The 15,984-nt window shown below is 36.6% G+C and overlaps 1 protein-coding gene across 3 annotated transcripts in view; it reads left to right on the top strand.

The window, feature by feature from the left end:
• Positions 1-15,984, top strand: part of arhgef10lb (Rho guanine nucleotide exchange factor (GEF) 10-like b) — a 47,262-nt gene that overhangs the window by 20,124 nt on the left and 11,154 nt on the right. For all 3 annotated transcript variants that reach the window (XM_066671624.1, XM_066671625.1, XM_066671627.1), the window contains 11 exons: positions 593-772; positions 2,658-2,774; positions 3,185-3,277; positions 5,761-5,931; positions 6,984-7,129; positions 8,127-8,299; positions 9,383-9,498; positions 10,053-10,180; positions 10,701-10,801; positions 10,924-11,045; positions 15,417-15,503. In XM_066671624.1, coding sequence (XP_066527721.1) covers positions 593-772; positions 2,658-2,774; positions 3,185-3,277; positions 5,761-5,931; positions 6,984-7,129; positions 8,127-8,299; positions 9,383-9,498; positions 10,053-10,180; positions 10,701-10,801; positions 10,924-11,045; positions 15,417-15,503 — 1,434 coding nt within the window. The remainder of the gene's footprint in view (positions 1-592; positions 773-2,657; positions 2,775-3,184; positions 3,278-5,760; positions 5,932-6,983; positions 7,130-8,126; positions 8,300-9,382; positions 9,499-10,052; positions 10,181-10,700; positions 10,802-10,923; positions 11,046-15,416; positions 15,504-15,984) is intronic.

A 15,984-nucleotide genomic window follows, 5' to 3' on the forward strand; every position in this document is an offset into this window, starting at 1 on the left:
ACATAAACGAACTTGAGAGCAAACATGACGACTGGATAAATGAAAGGACTCGAAATAACAACAAGAAATGAGGCAACGAAAACAAGGAACAACTGACCAGAAAGTATAACACAAAACAACACGAAACAACACGACTTGGAATGGGAACCACACAAAACAAAACAAATGACCGATGAAAGGAAGTGACACAAGGGAACTTAAATACACGAACAAACGAGACACACCTATAACAAGGGATAGCAGACAAGGAGGTGGAACAAAGGCGGGACAAGGGCGGAGACACGGACAATAACAGACAGAGCCATGTGCAGAGAGAGCACATGGCGGGGAAAACAGGCATGACAGGACGAGGGCGTGACAATAAGTGTTTACAGATAATGAATGAATGAATGAATATTGTATATTATAAATCTATTATTATTATTATTTATTGTTTTGCACTAATACATGAAAAAGTACTAAGTAAAGGGTGGTCTCTGAAATTTGCATGGTACTGTACATTAAAGTACACCAGTTACCATTAGCAGTGTTTGTGTATTTTCTCCACTAAGAAGAAATATAGTAATCTCAAACATTTCTAATCTCCTCTCAGGATTACCAGAAGCCATTATCGGAGGCTGATCCACGTATCCTGAGCCATAAGAAAATTCAGCCCATTTTCTACCGGCTCAAGGAGATCTTTCAATGCCATGCCATGTTCCAGATTGCCCTAGCATCCCGTGTAGCCGAGTGGGACCGCACAGAAACCATCGGAGATCTCTTTGTAGCTTCAGTGAGTCTTAAAACATTCCTGTCTGTGTATCTGGATGCTCTTGAGCTTGTTTACTATGATCCCATTTAGTTTTGTTTACTTAGCAGTGATACGATGTATTAAGTAATAGGAGTCATCTGTGCAAACAAGTGGCTATGTGTAGTGAATTGTAACCTGCTTCAGGAAGCCTTCTCTCACACTGCTGTCAGCTAGTGTCCAAACTATAAAAACACCACATAACATTATAAGCAAATTGGCTGTCATGTGTAGAGAATATTAACCTTCTTCCACATGCATTTTCTCATTCTATCAGCTATTGCCAGAAACAATAAAAACATAATTCAAAATGTAACACATGCGCACAGCCGGCTGATCATATTAACATATTAAGTGCTGTCCTAAATACACTATTCATCCTGACAGCTTAGAGGAGAGTTGAAAACAACCCCTCTATAAGCAATCCACACTGGCCACATCTGTTTGCTCAAACAGATGTGTAATCCTGTCATTATGCTGAAATGTATACTAGACAAATAGCAATAAAATGTATACTTGACCTTCCATTATCAGTTCGGACACACATATACAGCACATGTCCTGTAGAAAATATTGATAATATTTTAAAAAAAGAAGAGTGTGTGTTTCTGTGGTCTAATTGAAGATGTGGTATGTACATTAAATTAAAATGCCCATATCAAATAGTTTGGTGTAAGCAGGTGGCATTGCAGGTAGTGTTGCTCCAAGGTCTTAGGGTCCCGGTTTGCCACAGGTGACTATGAGGAGTTTATTATGAGAATACATTTCTCTTTGTATTAATTTCAGTTCCTGGAAATATATGGTCTCCTGTGATGCATCATGAGATATACACAGAGATAGGCTAGTCACTGTTGAGCAGCTGCTGTATGGTATCAAGCAAAAATTTGCAAAATTTCCACTTGCAAAGTTTTAACAGTTAGCTAATATCCTCTGTTCCCATATGATTAAACAGTGTATTTAAAAGAAACAGTGATATAACCCAGTGGTAAACGTGCCTTTATCTCAATTTTATTGGAATATGTCAGAAGCATCATATTGTAAATGTGTGTGTAATTTCAACAAAGTAGTACAGTGTAATAGTAAAATATTTAAAATAAAACATAAGTTAAATAAACCTTCTGGAATATTAACAAATCACAAATCTTTTTTAAATGCCATTTTACAGCATGTCCCAACCTTTCTGGGAATGGGGTTTGCAAGTTATGAACACTTTAAACCACAGGACTGTTATTTTGAATGCTGAAATTTCCTTTATCTGCACTCCATATTGACTAGTAATGACAGGCCAAGCTTTTATTCCTTTATTCTGGCTGTGTGCTGCATGTGGGTTTTTTTTAAACAGAAAAACAGGAGATTCTGTGCTCAGCAGTTCTATTTAAATAGTACTCATTTCCTTTTCAGTGCCCAAGCTGTGACCAGCAGCTGTGCAAGTGTTTTGTATGATCAGCACGCATTCGATTAGTCAAAAGGAAAATAATGTGTTTGTAGTCACCCTTAACTGGTTTAGTGCAGGCAGAGTTGAACATGTGGGCTTGCTGATAACTTTTTTTTTTTTTTTTTATAGCCTGGAATTCTTGCAAGATAACACTGTTTATTTTAAACATTGCTTTGTCACAAAATGGCTGCACAAAATGTAACTTTATAGAAAAAAACATCCTTAACTTCCTGTGGAAATTCAATGGATATTTTTCAAGGTTATTTTTTAGCATTTTTATTGCTTGAGTTATTGTGAGATTTTTTTAATACAATGTAAAAAGATGGTCTTTAGAAATTATGTCAAAGTCTAAAAAAAGTCAGTAATTTTGACACAAGGTTTTACATGACAATGATGATATGTGTAGTTCCTGAATTATCTTCCAATTCTTTGCAGTTCTCAAAGTCCATGGTGCTAGACGTATACAGTGATTATGTCAACAACTTCACCAATGCGATGGCTCTTATCAAAAAGGCTTGTATGTCTAAGCCAGCATTTCTGGAATTTCTCAAGGTGAATTTCTTTTTTTCCTGTTTTCATAAAAATACAGTTTCTGGGGTGCATGATATTTCAGTGGCCAATGTATAATAAGTAGGAAAATCTAATCATTATTATCATTAATTCTTTACCTAATGACAATATTCTCTCTATATAATAAGTTAATGTACTACAGTAAAATAAAATGTCAGCATACTAATTTAGCTACATCATGGCCTTGTATCGTTAAAGACAGATACATTTTTAGACATTTAACAAAACAAAATAAAATTGGCTAGGTTTTCTTTTCAGAATATGGTCAAATACCATTTTACAACAGGTGCCTGATTCCTTCTTGTGTCCTTTTACTTAATTTGATTTAGATTTAATTAGATTGTAACAAGACATGTTCAAACGTTTAAACTCTGCTCTGTTCTGACCTCCAGAAGAAGCAGGCTGCCAGCACAGATAGGATCACGCTCTATGGCCTCATGGTGAAACCAATCCAGAGATTCCCTCAGTTTATACTCCTCCTGCAGGTCAGTATACACATACAAACCCAATCTCCAAAAATAATGAGAGTATGTCAAATGACAAATTCACTTTGACCTGTATTTACACAAAAAGAAATAATACTTGGTATTGAAGGTTAAATCTTATCATTGTCATTGTGTTTATGTCTGTAATTCTAGACAAATATATTAAAACCGGTGATGTAATCAGGAAACAGAATCCAGGAAAGCCTAGTTCTTAGTCAGCAAAGATGGGTCAAAGCACATCACTTTGCCAATAAATGCAGCAGAAAATAATCCAACAGTTTAAGTGCAATGGGTGGTTGCAGGGATTTTAAGTATTTCACTCTTGATGGTGTGTAATGTCATCAAGAGTTTATAGGAATCTGGGGAAATCTTTTGTCAAGTATAAAAACATGACACTGAAAGCCCAGTACATTTGTGTAGCTGTAGAGACATGGAGGTATAAAAATATATGTTCAATACTGGAATATTGGAATCTCAAAGTATATTGTGTTGATAAAAAGATAGTACATGTAAAACAGCTGTAATTGTTTATTGTGCTTTAATGTTTGAGCTACTGACAAAAAACAAAGCTTTTAAGGGAAATCATTAAATGTGTTTTTGAAATAAAGACATACACAAATATATTCATCTGTCTGTCCAATATTTAATAGAACAGTGTCCCAAATAGAGTTTGTACAGTATTGTCCTGATGCTTCTCTTATAGTAAACGCTTTCAGACAAAAGTAGCTAAAATTAACTTCTTGGAGTCCTCTCTCCTTGTTTCAGAATTTCTTTCACATGTTTAGAGGAAGTGAAACAAAGAGTGACATACCCATGGAAATATACCACTGTGCAGAGAGATAGAATTAAATACTGCATTGTGGAAAGCAGCAGGCCTATGCATGCTATCTAGCGCCTGGTTAAGTGGGTGAGATAACCACTGCACTTCTTAATCCTCTTACATTCCCTCAGCAGCATACAGTAGAACATTATCTAATGATCTCCCTCTCTTCACTCTTTACTCTGCACAGCTTTATAGGATGCTTCTGCATCCTCACGACTGTGTGTACTCTTCTTTGATCATGTGTTAACTGGAAGGGAGAGATGAATCGAGACTGTTTTTTTTCACACTCATTAGCAGTTCAAAAGACACCCTTGTTTTTACAGAGCCATGGTTCATTTAGCAAGGGATGATCTAAAATATGAGTCTGAATTCATTCTGTCTTTATGTTCTGGGGCTGTAAGGCTTTATGGGAGGTCTTAATCTGTAGAATGTGTCTGCATAGGAGCTAGCAGTGTAAAAATGCATCAATATATTAAATTATGTTTTGAAATGTGTTAACTGACATTTATTTGGGATTTGATTTGAATATTTTTTATTTGTATATAATAAGCAGGTTAGGAACACAAAGCTTGGTTTTTTATTGTTTATATGCCACTGTTAAGAATTATATTTTTGTGAATGTTTATGAAACAAAATGTCCTGACTGAGGAAAACCAGAATAAGCAGGTTTAACCATCAATCATCATTTTATACATCCTGGAAAAAATTTGCCAAGATTTGAGATAAAGATAGTAAATTGTTATTATATATACCGTATTGTGCATACCAGACCAAACATATTAACTGTCAGTTAAAACTGCCACTACATACACATTATTAATTATGCAGCATTAGAAAAATACCTGTTAATACTTAACAATTAAATTTTTTTTTTTTCAGTAGTAAATTCATGGTGTCCTATTTATAGTGCCCATTCTAATTTGGAGAATGGCCGACAGTTTCCCAGAAAATCCTGCAATGAATTATTCCAGAATTTGATATGCCTCTGTTATAACCCCCTCACAGATGGAGCCAGGGGTGAACAACTCAGTGATTGTACTAAGGCCTGTTTATTCGAGATAATAATAATAATAATAATAATAATAAAATCGGAAGAGCTATACAATGACTACAGATCACACTCAGCAGAAAACCAAACCAGCATGTATTTAGCAAGGGTGGACTATGAATTGTGCCAACAAAACAGCTTACCTGTCTGGCAAGAGATAACTAGACCTAATCCAAAAATACATTGGGTACGTAGTGTGTTGACACAGTGTAATCAAACTAACTAGATGAATAGGTGCAACCAAAACTTCCCAGTCCACACTGTTCACACAATTAAAGCAATGCCAAACACAGAGAAGGAGCACCTTATACAACTGAACAATTTAAAATGAGAAAAATTACAGTCAAGACCAGATGAATGGAGTAAATGCAATGAAAAATACTACTTCAGTTGAATATGCTGCAATTATGTTGCCTAGGTAATTGTACCAAAATGTAATGCCCCAGTGATGAGTGGTACGCCCCGGTGACTGTGTAATCTTACCAGAAAAGAAATTGGAATTTTGCACACAAATATAAGTGGTTTCTATTAGCTACGCATCTTGAAATGAAAAACGTGTTAACATGAAACGTGTGTGTGTGTGTGTGTGTGTGTGTGTGTGTGTGTGTGTAGGACATGCTAAAGAACACTCCAGCAGGGCATAGTGACCGGTTGCCACTGCAACTGGCTCTTACTGAGCTTGAGACTCTGGCTGAGAAGCTGAATGAGCAGAAACGTCTGGCTGAGCAGCTTTCTGAGATCCAGCAGCTCGCACGCAGCAACATTGACCGGACTCTCAGCAAGGTCACATACCCCACAACACAACTCTGCTAATGAAACCACACACATCACACTTCTCTAATACACACACCATACATACACTTCTGCTACATGCAACAGACACACCAAACTTATTTCTGTGCTACACACATTTCAGAGGATTACTCAGGAAAACTCCTGCATTCATCAGTGTCCATAGTTTGTTGCTCTTTTCACAATTGCTCATTTTCACATCACTGAAATTGCAAATAACATCTCTCCAACATGGCCACTTTACAGTAAAAAACAAGGGTTATTTCCTACCTATGCAAATTAGCATAGATCAAATGTATTCCAAGTCATCTGTGAGCCTTCTGTTTGTTTTTAAATGAAAGTTTTACACAATGCAAAGCACCTCTGTGGTCAAATGATTTAGAAAATGAGCAATTGGAAAAAAATTAGCAATTTAATACCTTCACTGCCAGAATGGAAATTTATTGTTTAACTCTGTTATTTTCTTGATATTAAAGCGCCGACCTTCCTACATAATACTGCTTTTTTATACATTTCCCACTAAATAGTAATTGAGTGCTGATTCATAAGTGGCACTGCAGCTATTTGACTCTCACTGGGAGCTATCATGACTGATGATCTGGGTCATGGACTAGTGCAGTTATAGGCTCGCATCTGTCGGAGACTGAAAGTGGTCTACTACTAAATGGAGCCTTTATGATCCTCTCTATTCACTAGAGGGTGCTCCTGTCTCTCCCAGCAGCTGCACACTAGAAAGAGAGGTATAAAAATCACTCCCAAATCCCCTTCAGATGCTAATGACCGAAAGACAAAACAGATTTCTAGATTCTCCAAGGTTATTGCAATTCATTGTCAGCAGCTTTTGTTGATTGTGCAGAATAAAAGTGCAGCATTCAAAGATGCTACAGAAGGATTACAGTCCAAGCAGATGGAAGAGTTTTGTAACGTGATGTTACTGTACCCTAGAAGCTGTATTCTGTGTCAAAGAGAAATCTATAAATGTTTTTTTTATTCCTTATTAGATGGTACAGTTTGACTGATTGATTAAATGCTTGTGTCTACAGCAACTAAACTCAGATCAGAAGCAGCTGATTCTTTGTGAAACGCTGATTGAAACTGTGTATGGGGAGAAGGGACAGGTCTTGAAATCCAAGGAACGCAAGGTCTTCCTTCTCAATGACATGCTCGTCTGTGCTAATATCAATCTCAAGTAAGATATTTACAGATTAATATTTGTTGCTTTCAGACAGCAAACATTCAATTTTCTAGTATTTAATTTATTTGGAATCCCCGGATTTTTTAATAAAAAATGACTGTTACAATAAATTTGTTGTATGTAAAATGGCATGTTAAATGGTTCAGAAGGTTCACTTAATTTATAGGAAGCTGTAAAAAAACCTTGAGAATTAAGTTGTAATAAATTTTATATCCACAGTGCCTTATAATAAAAAAGTTGCAATCAAAGTTAATATGTTAATAAAACACTTTAGCTATGTAATTTCTAGTTTAATCATTTAAAGTTTTGGTAGTTTCTTAAATATTGAAGTATTTTGTAAATGTATAAGAAACTATAGTATTAGAATTTGTATTTCAACCTCCTATGAATGAGTTTTGAATAAAATAACAGCCACCACCCAATCAGGACTATAATGATGATTTCAAACTTTTGAATGGTATTATATTTTTTCTCATTTAAAGATGCTTAGTCAATAACATAAATGTGAACACTAGGCCTTGAGACTTTGTCTTTTGTAGTTTTGAAGCTGCTATATTTGGCGTTTTATCAATTGATCTAGATACACTGAAAGTGGCATTGATTACATCATTGATGAGCCAAGGTAACATTTTCTAGTCTGTGAACTTTCCTCAATTATGAAAATGAGGTTTATACAGTCTTCAAAGTATTATGATCTGTGTGATTTCACAGCATTTCACTGCAAATGGGTGCTATTTAACTTCACAGTTCTAATCTTCAGTTCTGGATAATGCATGACAGATGATGATGTTGAATAGTAATTTCCTCCTGTCGTGGCGTGGTCTATCTTGTTCTGTGGGAGCCCAGCTGATCACAAGGGCTCGTTTTTATCCCTGAGATTCTGTCAAAATTATTCCAAGTCCCTTTAATCACAAATTATATCTAACTGCACTGTGGGCTTTGTTCTGCCATGCTCTTTAGATCTTTAAACTGTGCTTTTGTCTTCAATCAGGGGCCCTCCGGATATAAGCAGCTTGGTCCCTGTTGGGCCAAAGTACACAGTAAAGTGGAGCGCTCCTCTACAGCAGGTTCAAGTGGTGGAGGTGGGTCTGGAGAAACCCCAGAACAATGACAGCATCTATCAGCCCATTGGTACCAGGCGTCTCAGCTCTGTCAACTCTCAAGGTCAGTGCAGAGTCATGGTTTGAGACTCACTGCAGAAATATAGAACATAGTTTAATAATAACTTGACAAAGCCCTTTCATGAATACGACAGGGCCAGCTTGGGCACAGAGCTGAAATATTGATATGAATTGTCCTTGCTATGTACATTTTTACACCCTTCTGTTTATGTCTTGGTCTTACTGCAGCAACACTGATTCAAATCCTCTTGGATTCTAACTTTGACAAGAAAGAAATTAGACACATTTTGGGTTCCATTAGACATAACTGAATACACAAACAGATTTCAGAGTTGCTTTTTCACAAACACTAGCTCATGGTTTTCCATGTGCCAAAACATCTTTTTGAATTCAATAACACTGTGGTTCCACAAATCAGTTTTTTTCACTTTCTGTTAGAAGTCAGTACCTCCATACCGCAACATGCATATTCCTTTTCTCAATTATTTACCAGATGAACTAAGAAATATAATCTGAAGGGTCTCTGTAGGGCTCAGAACAAATCCCACAACTTGTTCTCCCAAAGTGAGCTCACATGCCCAATCTCAAGGGGCAGTGCTGGCCCAATTCTTGGTTGTATTGACGTCCTTGTTTTGTTTTTCTTTTATTCTGATTCTAGTTTGGCTTCCTTTATTTTTTTGGGGATGTGGTGGTTTCATGCTACTGTTGTAATTTTTTTTCTCTAACTCAAGATTTGCCAAATGTTAATGCATTATATACTGCCTTTCAAAAATGTGGAAAAAATACATCCTTGGCCTGTTCTGGATATACACAATATGGCCAAGCACAGGTGGACATCGGCTTGCTTAATGTTTCCTTTAAAATTAGAGATATTATTATGGTGTTTTATTTCTATTCTGGCAAGGCTTTATTCTAACTGTTGGAACATTGTTGTGAGGATTTGATTGCATTCACTCTTCAGTGAGGTCACGTAATTGTGTGTTTTGCTTGAGCAAAATGTTGATTATATTAAATTAGGGGTGTCTGGTACAAATTTAACCAGTTGTACTGAGCAAAGTTTTGACGAACTGAGTACGAAGGCTGTACAAGTTATGACTGTGAAATTGAGAGCTTTGTTTTGTTTTAGGAAAGCTATTTTTGGGGCCGCCAAGGCTGTATCAGGAGCTTCATGAGCTGCAGCATGACCTCTCTGTGGTGGAGGAGGTCACTCTGCTAGTGGGCACTCTGCAGGGGGCTTATCAGGTATGATTTTCTGTCTTTTAACAGCTACAGTAGCACAGCATTGAATAATGATTAGATTGTCCTCATTAAATTTTTCCCCAGTCATCATTTTTTTTAAATCCGTTAAGATTCTACACTTGCCAGGTCCAGATCATATAATTTTGTGTCCAGTTTTGGTGAAATATGCTAGGATGTCCATTACTTTGAAATGCTGCAGTAAAGTGTAGTACAGTATACCTTGATCAGCTCTAAATATATATATATATATATAAAATAAGCAAATGATAGGACTACATAAGAAAGGACTACAGGGCACACAGGTAGGAATTGTGTATGTACTGGTTTAAAGCATAAAATAAATATAAGATCTAGTGGAAACAGCTGTCATCTGAAAATGTAGAGATGAATTTAAGTTAAATATATCAAAGCATCTTATTAATAATCCCTTGTTTTTTTACTCTGATTCCTCTTGATGTACAGTAAAGCATCAGTAAGTGCAGTGCTAAGTGATATGTTAGCAGGCAGTCAGTCTCTCTGACAGCTGTCTGTGTCTGTGTGTGTCTGTTTGTGTGCAGAATCTTAACACCACAGTAGGGCAGGACTGGTGCCTGGCTCTGCAGAGGCTCATTCGCATCAAAGAGGACGAGATCCAGTGTGCCAACAAGTGTCGTCTGCGACTCATGGTGCCTGGCAAGCCTGACAAGTGAGTGGCAAAGAAGCGCTCGGAGCATTGGGCACGGGCAAGACAAAACAGAGCTCTGTGGCAAATTGCCTTTAATGTGCACAGATGCAACAAGCTTGCCCAAGGAAGGGCACTCATCCCGTTAAACGATTTAAAATGATTTGGGGTGATTGAAATGATTTGTACCAGAGGGCTTCACTTTATTGGATTTGTTTAGGGCCAGCAACCACAGCTGCTCTTCCTTGTTCCCACAGCCAAATGGACAGGGGTGAGCTTCACTAAGCCTTTGGTGGGAACAGATTTTAGAAAAGCTGAGCATTTCCTCCAAAGTGCCATCACAGAATATGGTTTAATCAACAGTGTAGTTTTCTTGTGCTGCTTATTTACTCTCCCTTTGGCCCTCATTGATTTTGACAATCAATATCAATAGACAGTTTGCAAAATGGACTCCAATCACAGTCATCTGTAAACAAGTAATTACAATCTAAAAATGATTTCATTTAAATTAACCTGTGTGTGTTTTGTTCTTATTCCATGACAGATCTGGACGTCCAGTCAGTTTCACAGTGGTTTTTAATACTCCCAGCCCAGTCAGTAAAATCGCATGGGTCAATCGCTTTCATCTAGCTAAGATCGCTCTAAGTAAGTTACTGTCAAATCAGTCTCTTTTCCTTTTTTGAAGTCATGGCTTCACTGCTTTTCTTTTGGCTCTGAATCTAGTGAATGCACTGTGCTTCTAGCTAAGCCTGTTGCTGTGTGTGTAGGGGAGGAGAACTTGCCCGGCTGGGTTTGTGCAGAGGATGATGAGAAGACTAAGCCTCCATTCTGGTGCCCGTTACTGGCCTGCCGTGTGCCTGTGTTCTCTCCGAAAGCACAAGATCAGAAGGTGAGACCCAGCATGGAGCTTTTAGTTTTCTATAACTTATTTCCCAGTGGTACAATTTACATATTGCGGTCATTGTGGAAGTGGGGCACAATGTTCCCTCTAGACACCTACACACATTTGAAAGTTCACAGATACTATTGATGTGAATGAACAAAGTTGTTGTTCTGCTAATTGTGGAGCTTTTGCTTTTGGTTATTGGAAGTGACTTTTTAACAGTTGTGGCTATTAAATATTTGGTACTTGAAGCTCATTGTTATTACTGTAGTTATATTTGCAGTGTTTTTATTTCTTTTGTTGCTTTCCAAATTGGATTTGTTCATCTATTATTTCTGTTAAAATATATATCTCACATCTGATAAGTTTGAAAATCCTTTATCTGCTGTAATCAAGCCTCTCAATGCAGAGAGTGTATTTTTTAGCTGTTTCACTTGAAAACCCTCCATAAAAAGCATAGTGTATTGGTGGGAAAGCACTGAATTGTGGAGCTATGCCAAAACAAGGGCAAATATGTGAGTGATTATTTGAATGAGTGAGTTACAAGCTAGATTCATGATGTGCTTTACACCTAAAGAATAATACTTATCCACACACTACCATTGTTAAATTACCTCAAGTGAAATGTTAACAATTAAGGTGCGCTCTTCGAGGATACTTTAGATGCCCTTTTAACATTTACTGAATTTTTAAAATCTGGTTTTGAGAGATTTACTTTCCTTCTGCTTATGTATTATTTTTTTAAGAGAATCAGAGAATTATTCAAATTTGGCCCTAATTGTTCTTTTTTGTCTGTTCCAAATTCATCAACTCTCAGCAACAATTGTGATACTTATTGTTTATAGATTATTTGTATTATCAGACACCCAGTTGTTTAGATGTAAAATATGCTCCACAATTTGTAATGTAATCCATGTCTTTGTAAAGCATAAGAGGGCAATGTGTAGTGGATGAGCAGTTGAATTCTCGCTTAATTTCAACTGATATTTTGTGGATTGAAGTAATCAGAGGAATCATTAATTTAATGATTTCCATTTTTTTCCAGAGTTGGGGGAAGGCCTGTTTATGGGAAACTTAACAAAACATAAATTTTGAACATATGACTTATAATTGAATCAGTTAATTGAAATCAAGGACAGCAAATCTGTGTATTCTGGTGTATTCAGTTTAGGTAGAACTTTAATTAGAAATATTTGTTAATTCATGATAAGTCTTTGAATCAAATTTACAAAGTATGCAACAAGCTTTTGGGACATGTTCCACTACATAAGGAGCATCATAAATTGGCAGCAGAGTGGCAGGCCAAGTGACCTGGCTTCCTTCAGTGATCTGGCCTTGACTGCCCATACACTGGGCTTAAATTGCCCCATTACTCTTTTACTGGGCTTCATAAAAAAAAAAACAATGCTTTTATTCATTTAGTACAAAAGAGCTTTATCGCTTCTGTTTTGAAAGAACTGAATTGGCTGGCTTAAAATGTTTTTTTAAATTGCTTTTAAAAACCTGCGCAGTTCACAGAATGTTCCAACATGTCATCTTAGACAGGCAGATATTGGTCCTTGGCAAATATCTTCCATAAAACCTAGTACATATCTCTTTAATTTAAGTTACAAAATAAAATAATAAAGCTACTTGTAATTTTATATCTGTTTTTGTATTTAATTGATTTTATTGCTTCCAATGTTATAATTATGTCAAATGTTCTCCTAAATTAATAATTGAAAAAGTCTCAAGCTTAGCAAGGCTATGTCTTTCATTTAATGTTTTTAAGGATGTTACATATCCTGTTTTAAAACAGTCCTGCTTGTATTAGATGTGCTCTAAAGTTACAGTAAAGCTGTAAGTAGCAAGTAGAAATTTTTTGTATTGAAAGCACAGTACTCTACTTTGGTGATTTGTAAAATTGCTATAGATTATGGCTGTATATGTAATGCTAAAAAAACAGAGTATAAGTCATTACAGATTCACATTGAAGCTGAATTGGAATGCCCTGGCTGTGTTTTGTGTGCAGCAGCCTGTGATTTGCAGCTTATTTCACCTTGGCCAAACTCCCTCTAGTCTAGATCTGCAAGCTTGGCAGCTCAGCATGGAGAATTAGGCAGCGCTACAAGCACTGAGATTAAATAGAGTATGAACAATAGAGAGGAAACTACTTTCAGAGGGAAAAATCAAAGTCTGCAAGGGAATGGAAGTGAATGATGTGTCTTCACAGTGGGGACTTGTACACACAGACAGAGTGTGAAGGGAATAACTTGTGGCATACGTTCACCTTGTTTGATAGAGTGTATAGAGAGGGATTGAACTTGATGAATTCATTTGAGTTCTTCCATCCCTCAGTGAAAAAAAAAGTCCCCATTTTCAGGAGTGTATTAGGCCACAGAAATTCAAGACGTCCTCTTTGTTGATTCACAAGAGCTAGACGTAAACAATTGTCGTTATTGGGTCAGGCAGGGAGCTGTTTATCCAGAGTGAGGTGCAGATTGCTGTAAGAAAATATCTGAAATGTGAACATGGCTGTCTGCCATACCTTTACTTTGGTGATATAACCCTACTTCCACTTATATGGAAAACAAACAACATGAAAGACGAAAGTGAATAGAAATATGATAATTTTTCGAGTGGAGGTGGTGTGTTTCACAATTGACAGATAAAGCAGTATTCTCAAAGATATTTTTTTTCTTTAAAAAAAAAAAAAAAAGCAGGGTTTGTACAAAACAACCAATCAAATCACAAAATATTACAAAAGCAAAGGAGATGGAGGAAAATCTGACAGACTTACACTGAGTCCAAGCAGAGCAGCAGGAGCATTTCATCACATTCAGATGGAATGTGAGATTGTGTGACATAAAGCCTTAGTATAAATAATTCAAACGGGCTAATTCATGCACATATTAATCACCCAGCCTCATGTTGTTGTAGGGAGGAAAATGGGAATAACAGCCTTGACCCTGATAGATGAAAAAGGGCTTCATCCATGCTAAGAGAGGCCAGGCATATAGGAGAACTTTGTGCATGTGTGAGTTTGTGAGGGTGAAAACCGAAGCCTCACCCACTACACTCTAAACGTACTGTAGATTAACTAGCATAGCTAGTCTTTTCCCACTATATCCTACGACAAAACAGAAGGTTTTAAAAGCAAAACAAATCTCATTGGTGACTGAAAGTCTGGCCCAGGCTGTGCACTGTTTTATCGCTGACTACACCAAGTGTTGAACTGTCATACAGCGTTTGCTGTTGTTGACTGCGTTTAATGTGTTTACTTGCTGTGACGGACGCATTGCTGTTGGTAATGGAGATTAGCACAGTCTTGGCAGACAGGGGGTTCAGTTACTTCACATATGGACCGTTGATGATTAGGTGTGGTTATAAGAACTGTGCTGCTAGGCATAATCTGTGGGTGGGAGACAATTTGCGTTTTAATAATTTTGTGTTAGCTTCATTAGGAGCCAAGCTTGTCTGCTCTTGATTTCCTTTTAAATTTCAGCCTTTTACCAGACACCTTGGAGTTGTTGTGTCTTTTTTATGTTCCTGTTTATGTATCAGGGTGCATGAGCATAGTGAAAAATGAACCAAAAACATTCATATTCAAAGATTTAATATACATGCTATAAAGGAAAGTGCAATATTTTGATTTTAAATATTTTTTTTATTTGCATCTTTCCTGCAGTTAAACACATCAAAAGAGCAAGAATGTATCAGTACTTCCAATAAAACCTGTGCTATTAATAATAAATGTAAGTAATGCAAAGAAGTAAGTACGTAAGGAAAGTAAGTAAGGAAAGCTGAGCTTCAGGTCTGAGGTAGGGTTAGTTTAATGATTTAAAAAATAAACATCAAAACTCTGTGCTACATGTACAGTAATGTGCAAAAACCAGAACCCACTGCATTTATTTAATTTCCTGTTGAAAGAGCAGGTTATTGATTTGTTAACATCAGAAATAAATAAATAAAATATTTAATATTTACATATTCAAATTAGCCTTTAATAAACCTTCCATGCTTTTACGTAGAGTTGCTTTCAAATTCTCCAACGTGTTCAGAAAATTAAATCCAAAAAGTTCTTGATTAATCCCAAAACATTTTTTTTCTTTCATTCATTCAGCTTTCTAACTGCTTTTATCCTGTTGATGAATACATTTTAAAAAGTATGCCTTACGACATAGTCCTGTAAAGCCTTGTCCATAATTTAGCATGAAAAACATTTATGTATTGTTTCAAAATGTTAAATCTATTATTGATGTTTTAACAGCTTATGTTGTATACTGATATTACTTATGCAAATAGTATTACAGAGGGTTTTCCTTCTGCTATGCTGCTTTTTTAGATTGGACCAGGCTTGAATCAAGTGTAATCTCAAGGTCTCCTCTTTCTCCACAGCTACAGATGGCTCTTCACAACCCAGTCCATTGTGCTCTGCTGGGTTTCTCTGCAGCCAGTACTTCTTTGCCTCAAGGCTATCTCTGGGTGAGATCTTCAACACATTTTCATAATAACACACACACACACACTTGCAAAAAAAAAAAAAGTAAGGTAATTTTAGACACTGGACCATGAAAAATATTGCAAGACCTGCAAAACACTGCACCCATTTGCATGTGATGATAAGAATGTTTGTGTTTCTGCATTTCTGCTTTTAAGATGTATTTTCACCCAATAATTTGCACAAAGCCATGGCTACATGTTCTTAAAAATCTGAAATGTATGTGGTTTGACCGACATTTATAATTATGGGCTAAGCAAGAGTAAAACATTTTTGAAAACGCATCAGAACAACCTCAGATATTCACATCAAGCAAACACATCAAAGGGCATCCCATAAATGATTCATCCATGTGCTGTGTTTCTGCAGTTTCTCACTTGCATCCTCCTCTTCCCTAGAACCTTTGGTTGTTACTAGTGTGCCAAAGTTCTGGATGTCATACTCTCTCTCTCTCTCTCTCTCTCT

This window comes from Hoplias malabaricus, chromosome 5, assembly GCF_029633855.1.
Source record: "Hoplias malabaricus isolate fHopMal1 chromosome 5, fHopMal1.hap1, whole genome shotgun sequence".
Taxonomy (NCBI): domain Eukaryota; kingdom Metazoa; phylum Chordata; class Actinopteri; order Characiformes; family Erythrinidae; genus Hoplias; species Hoplias malabaricus.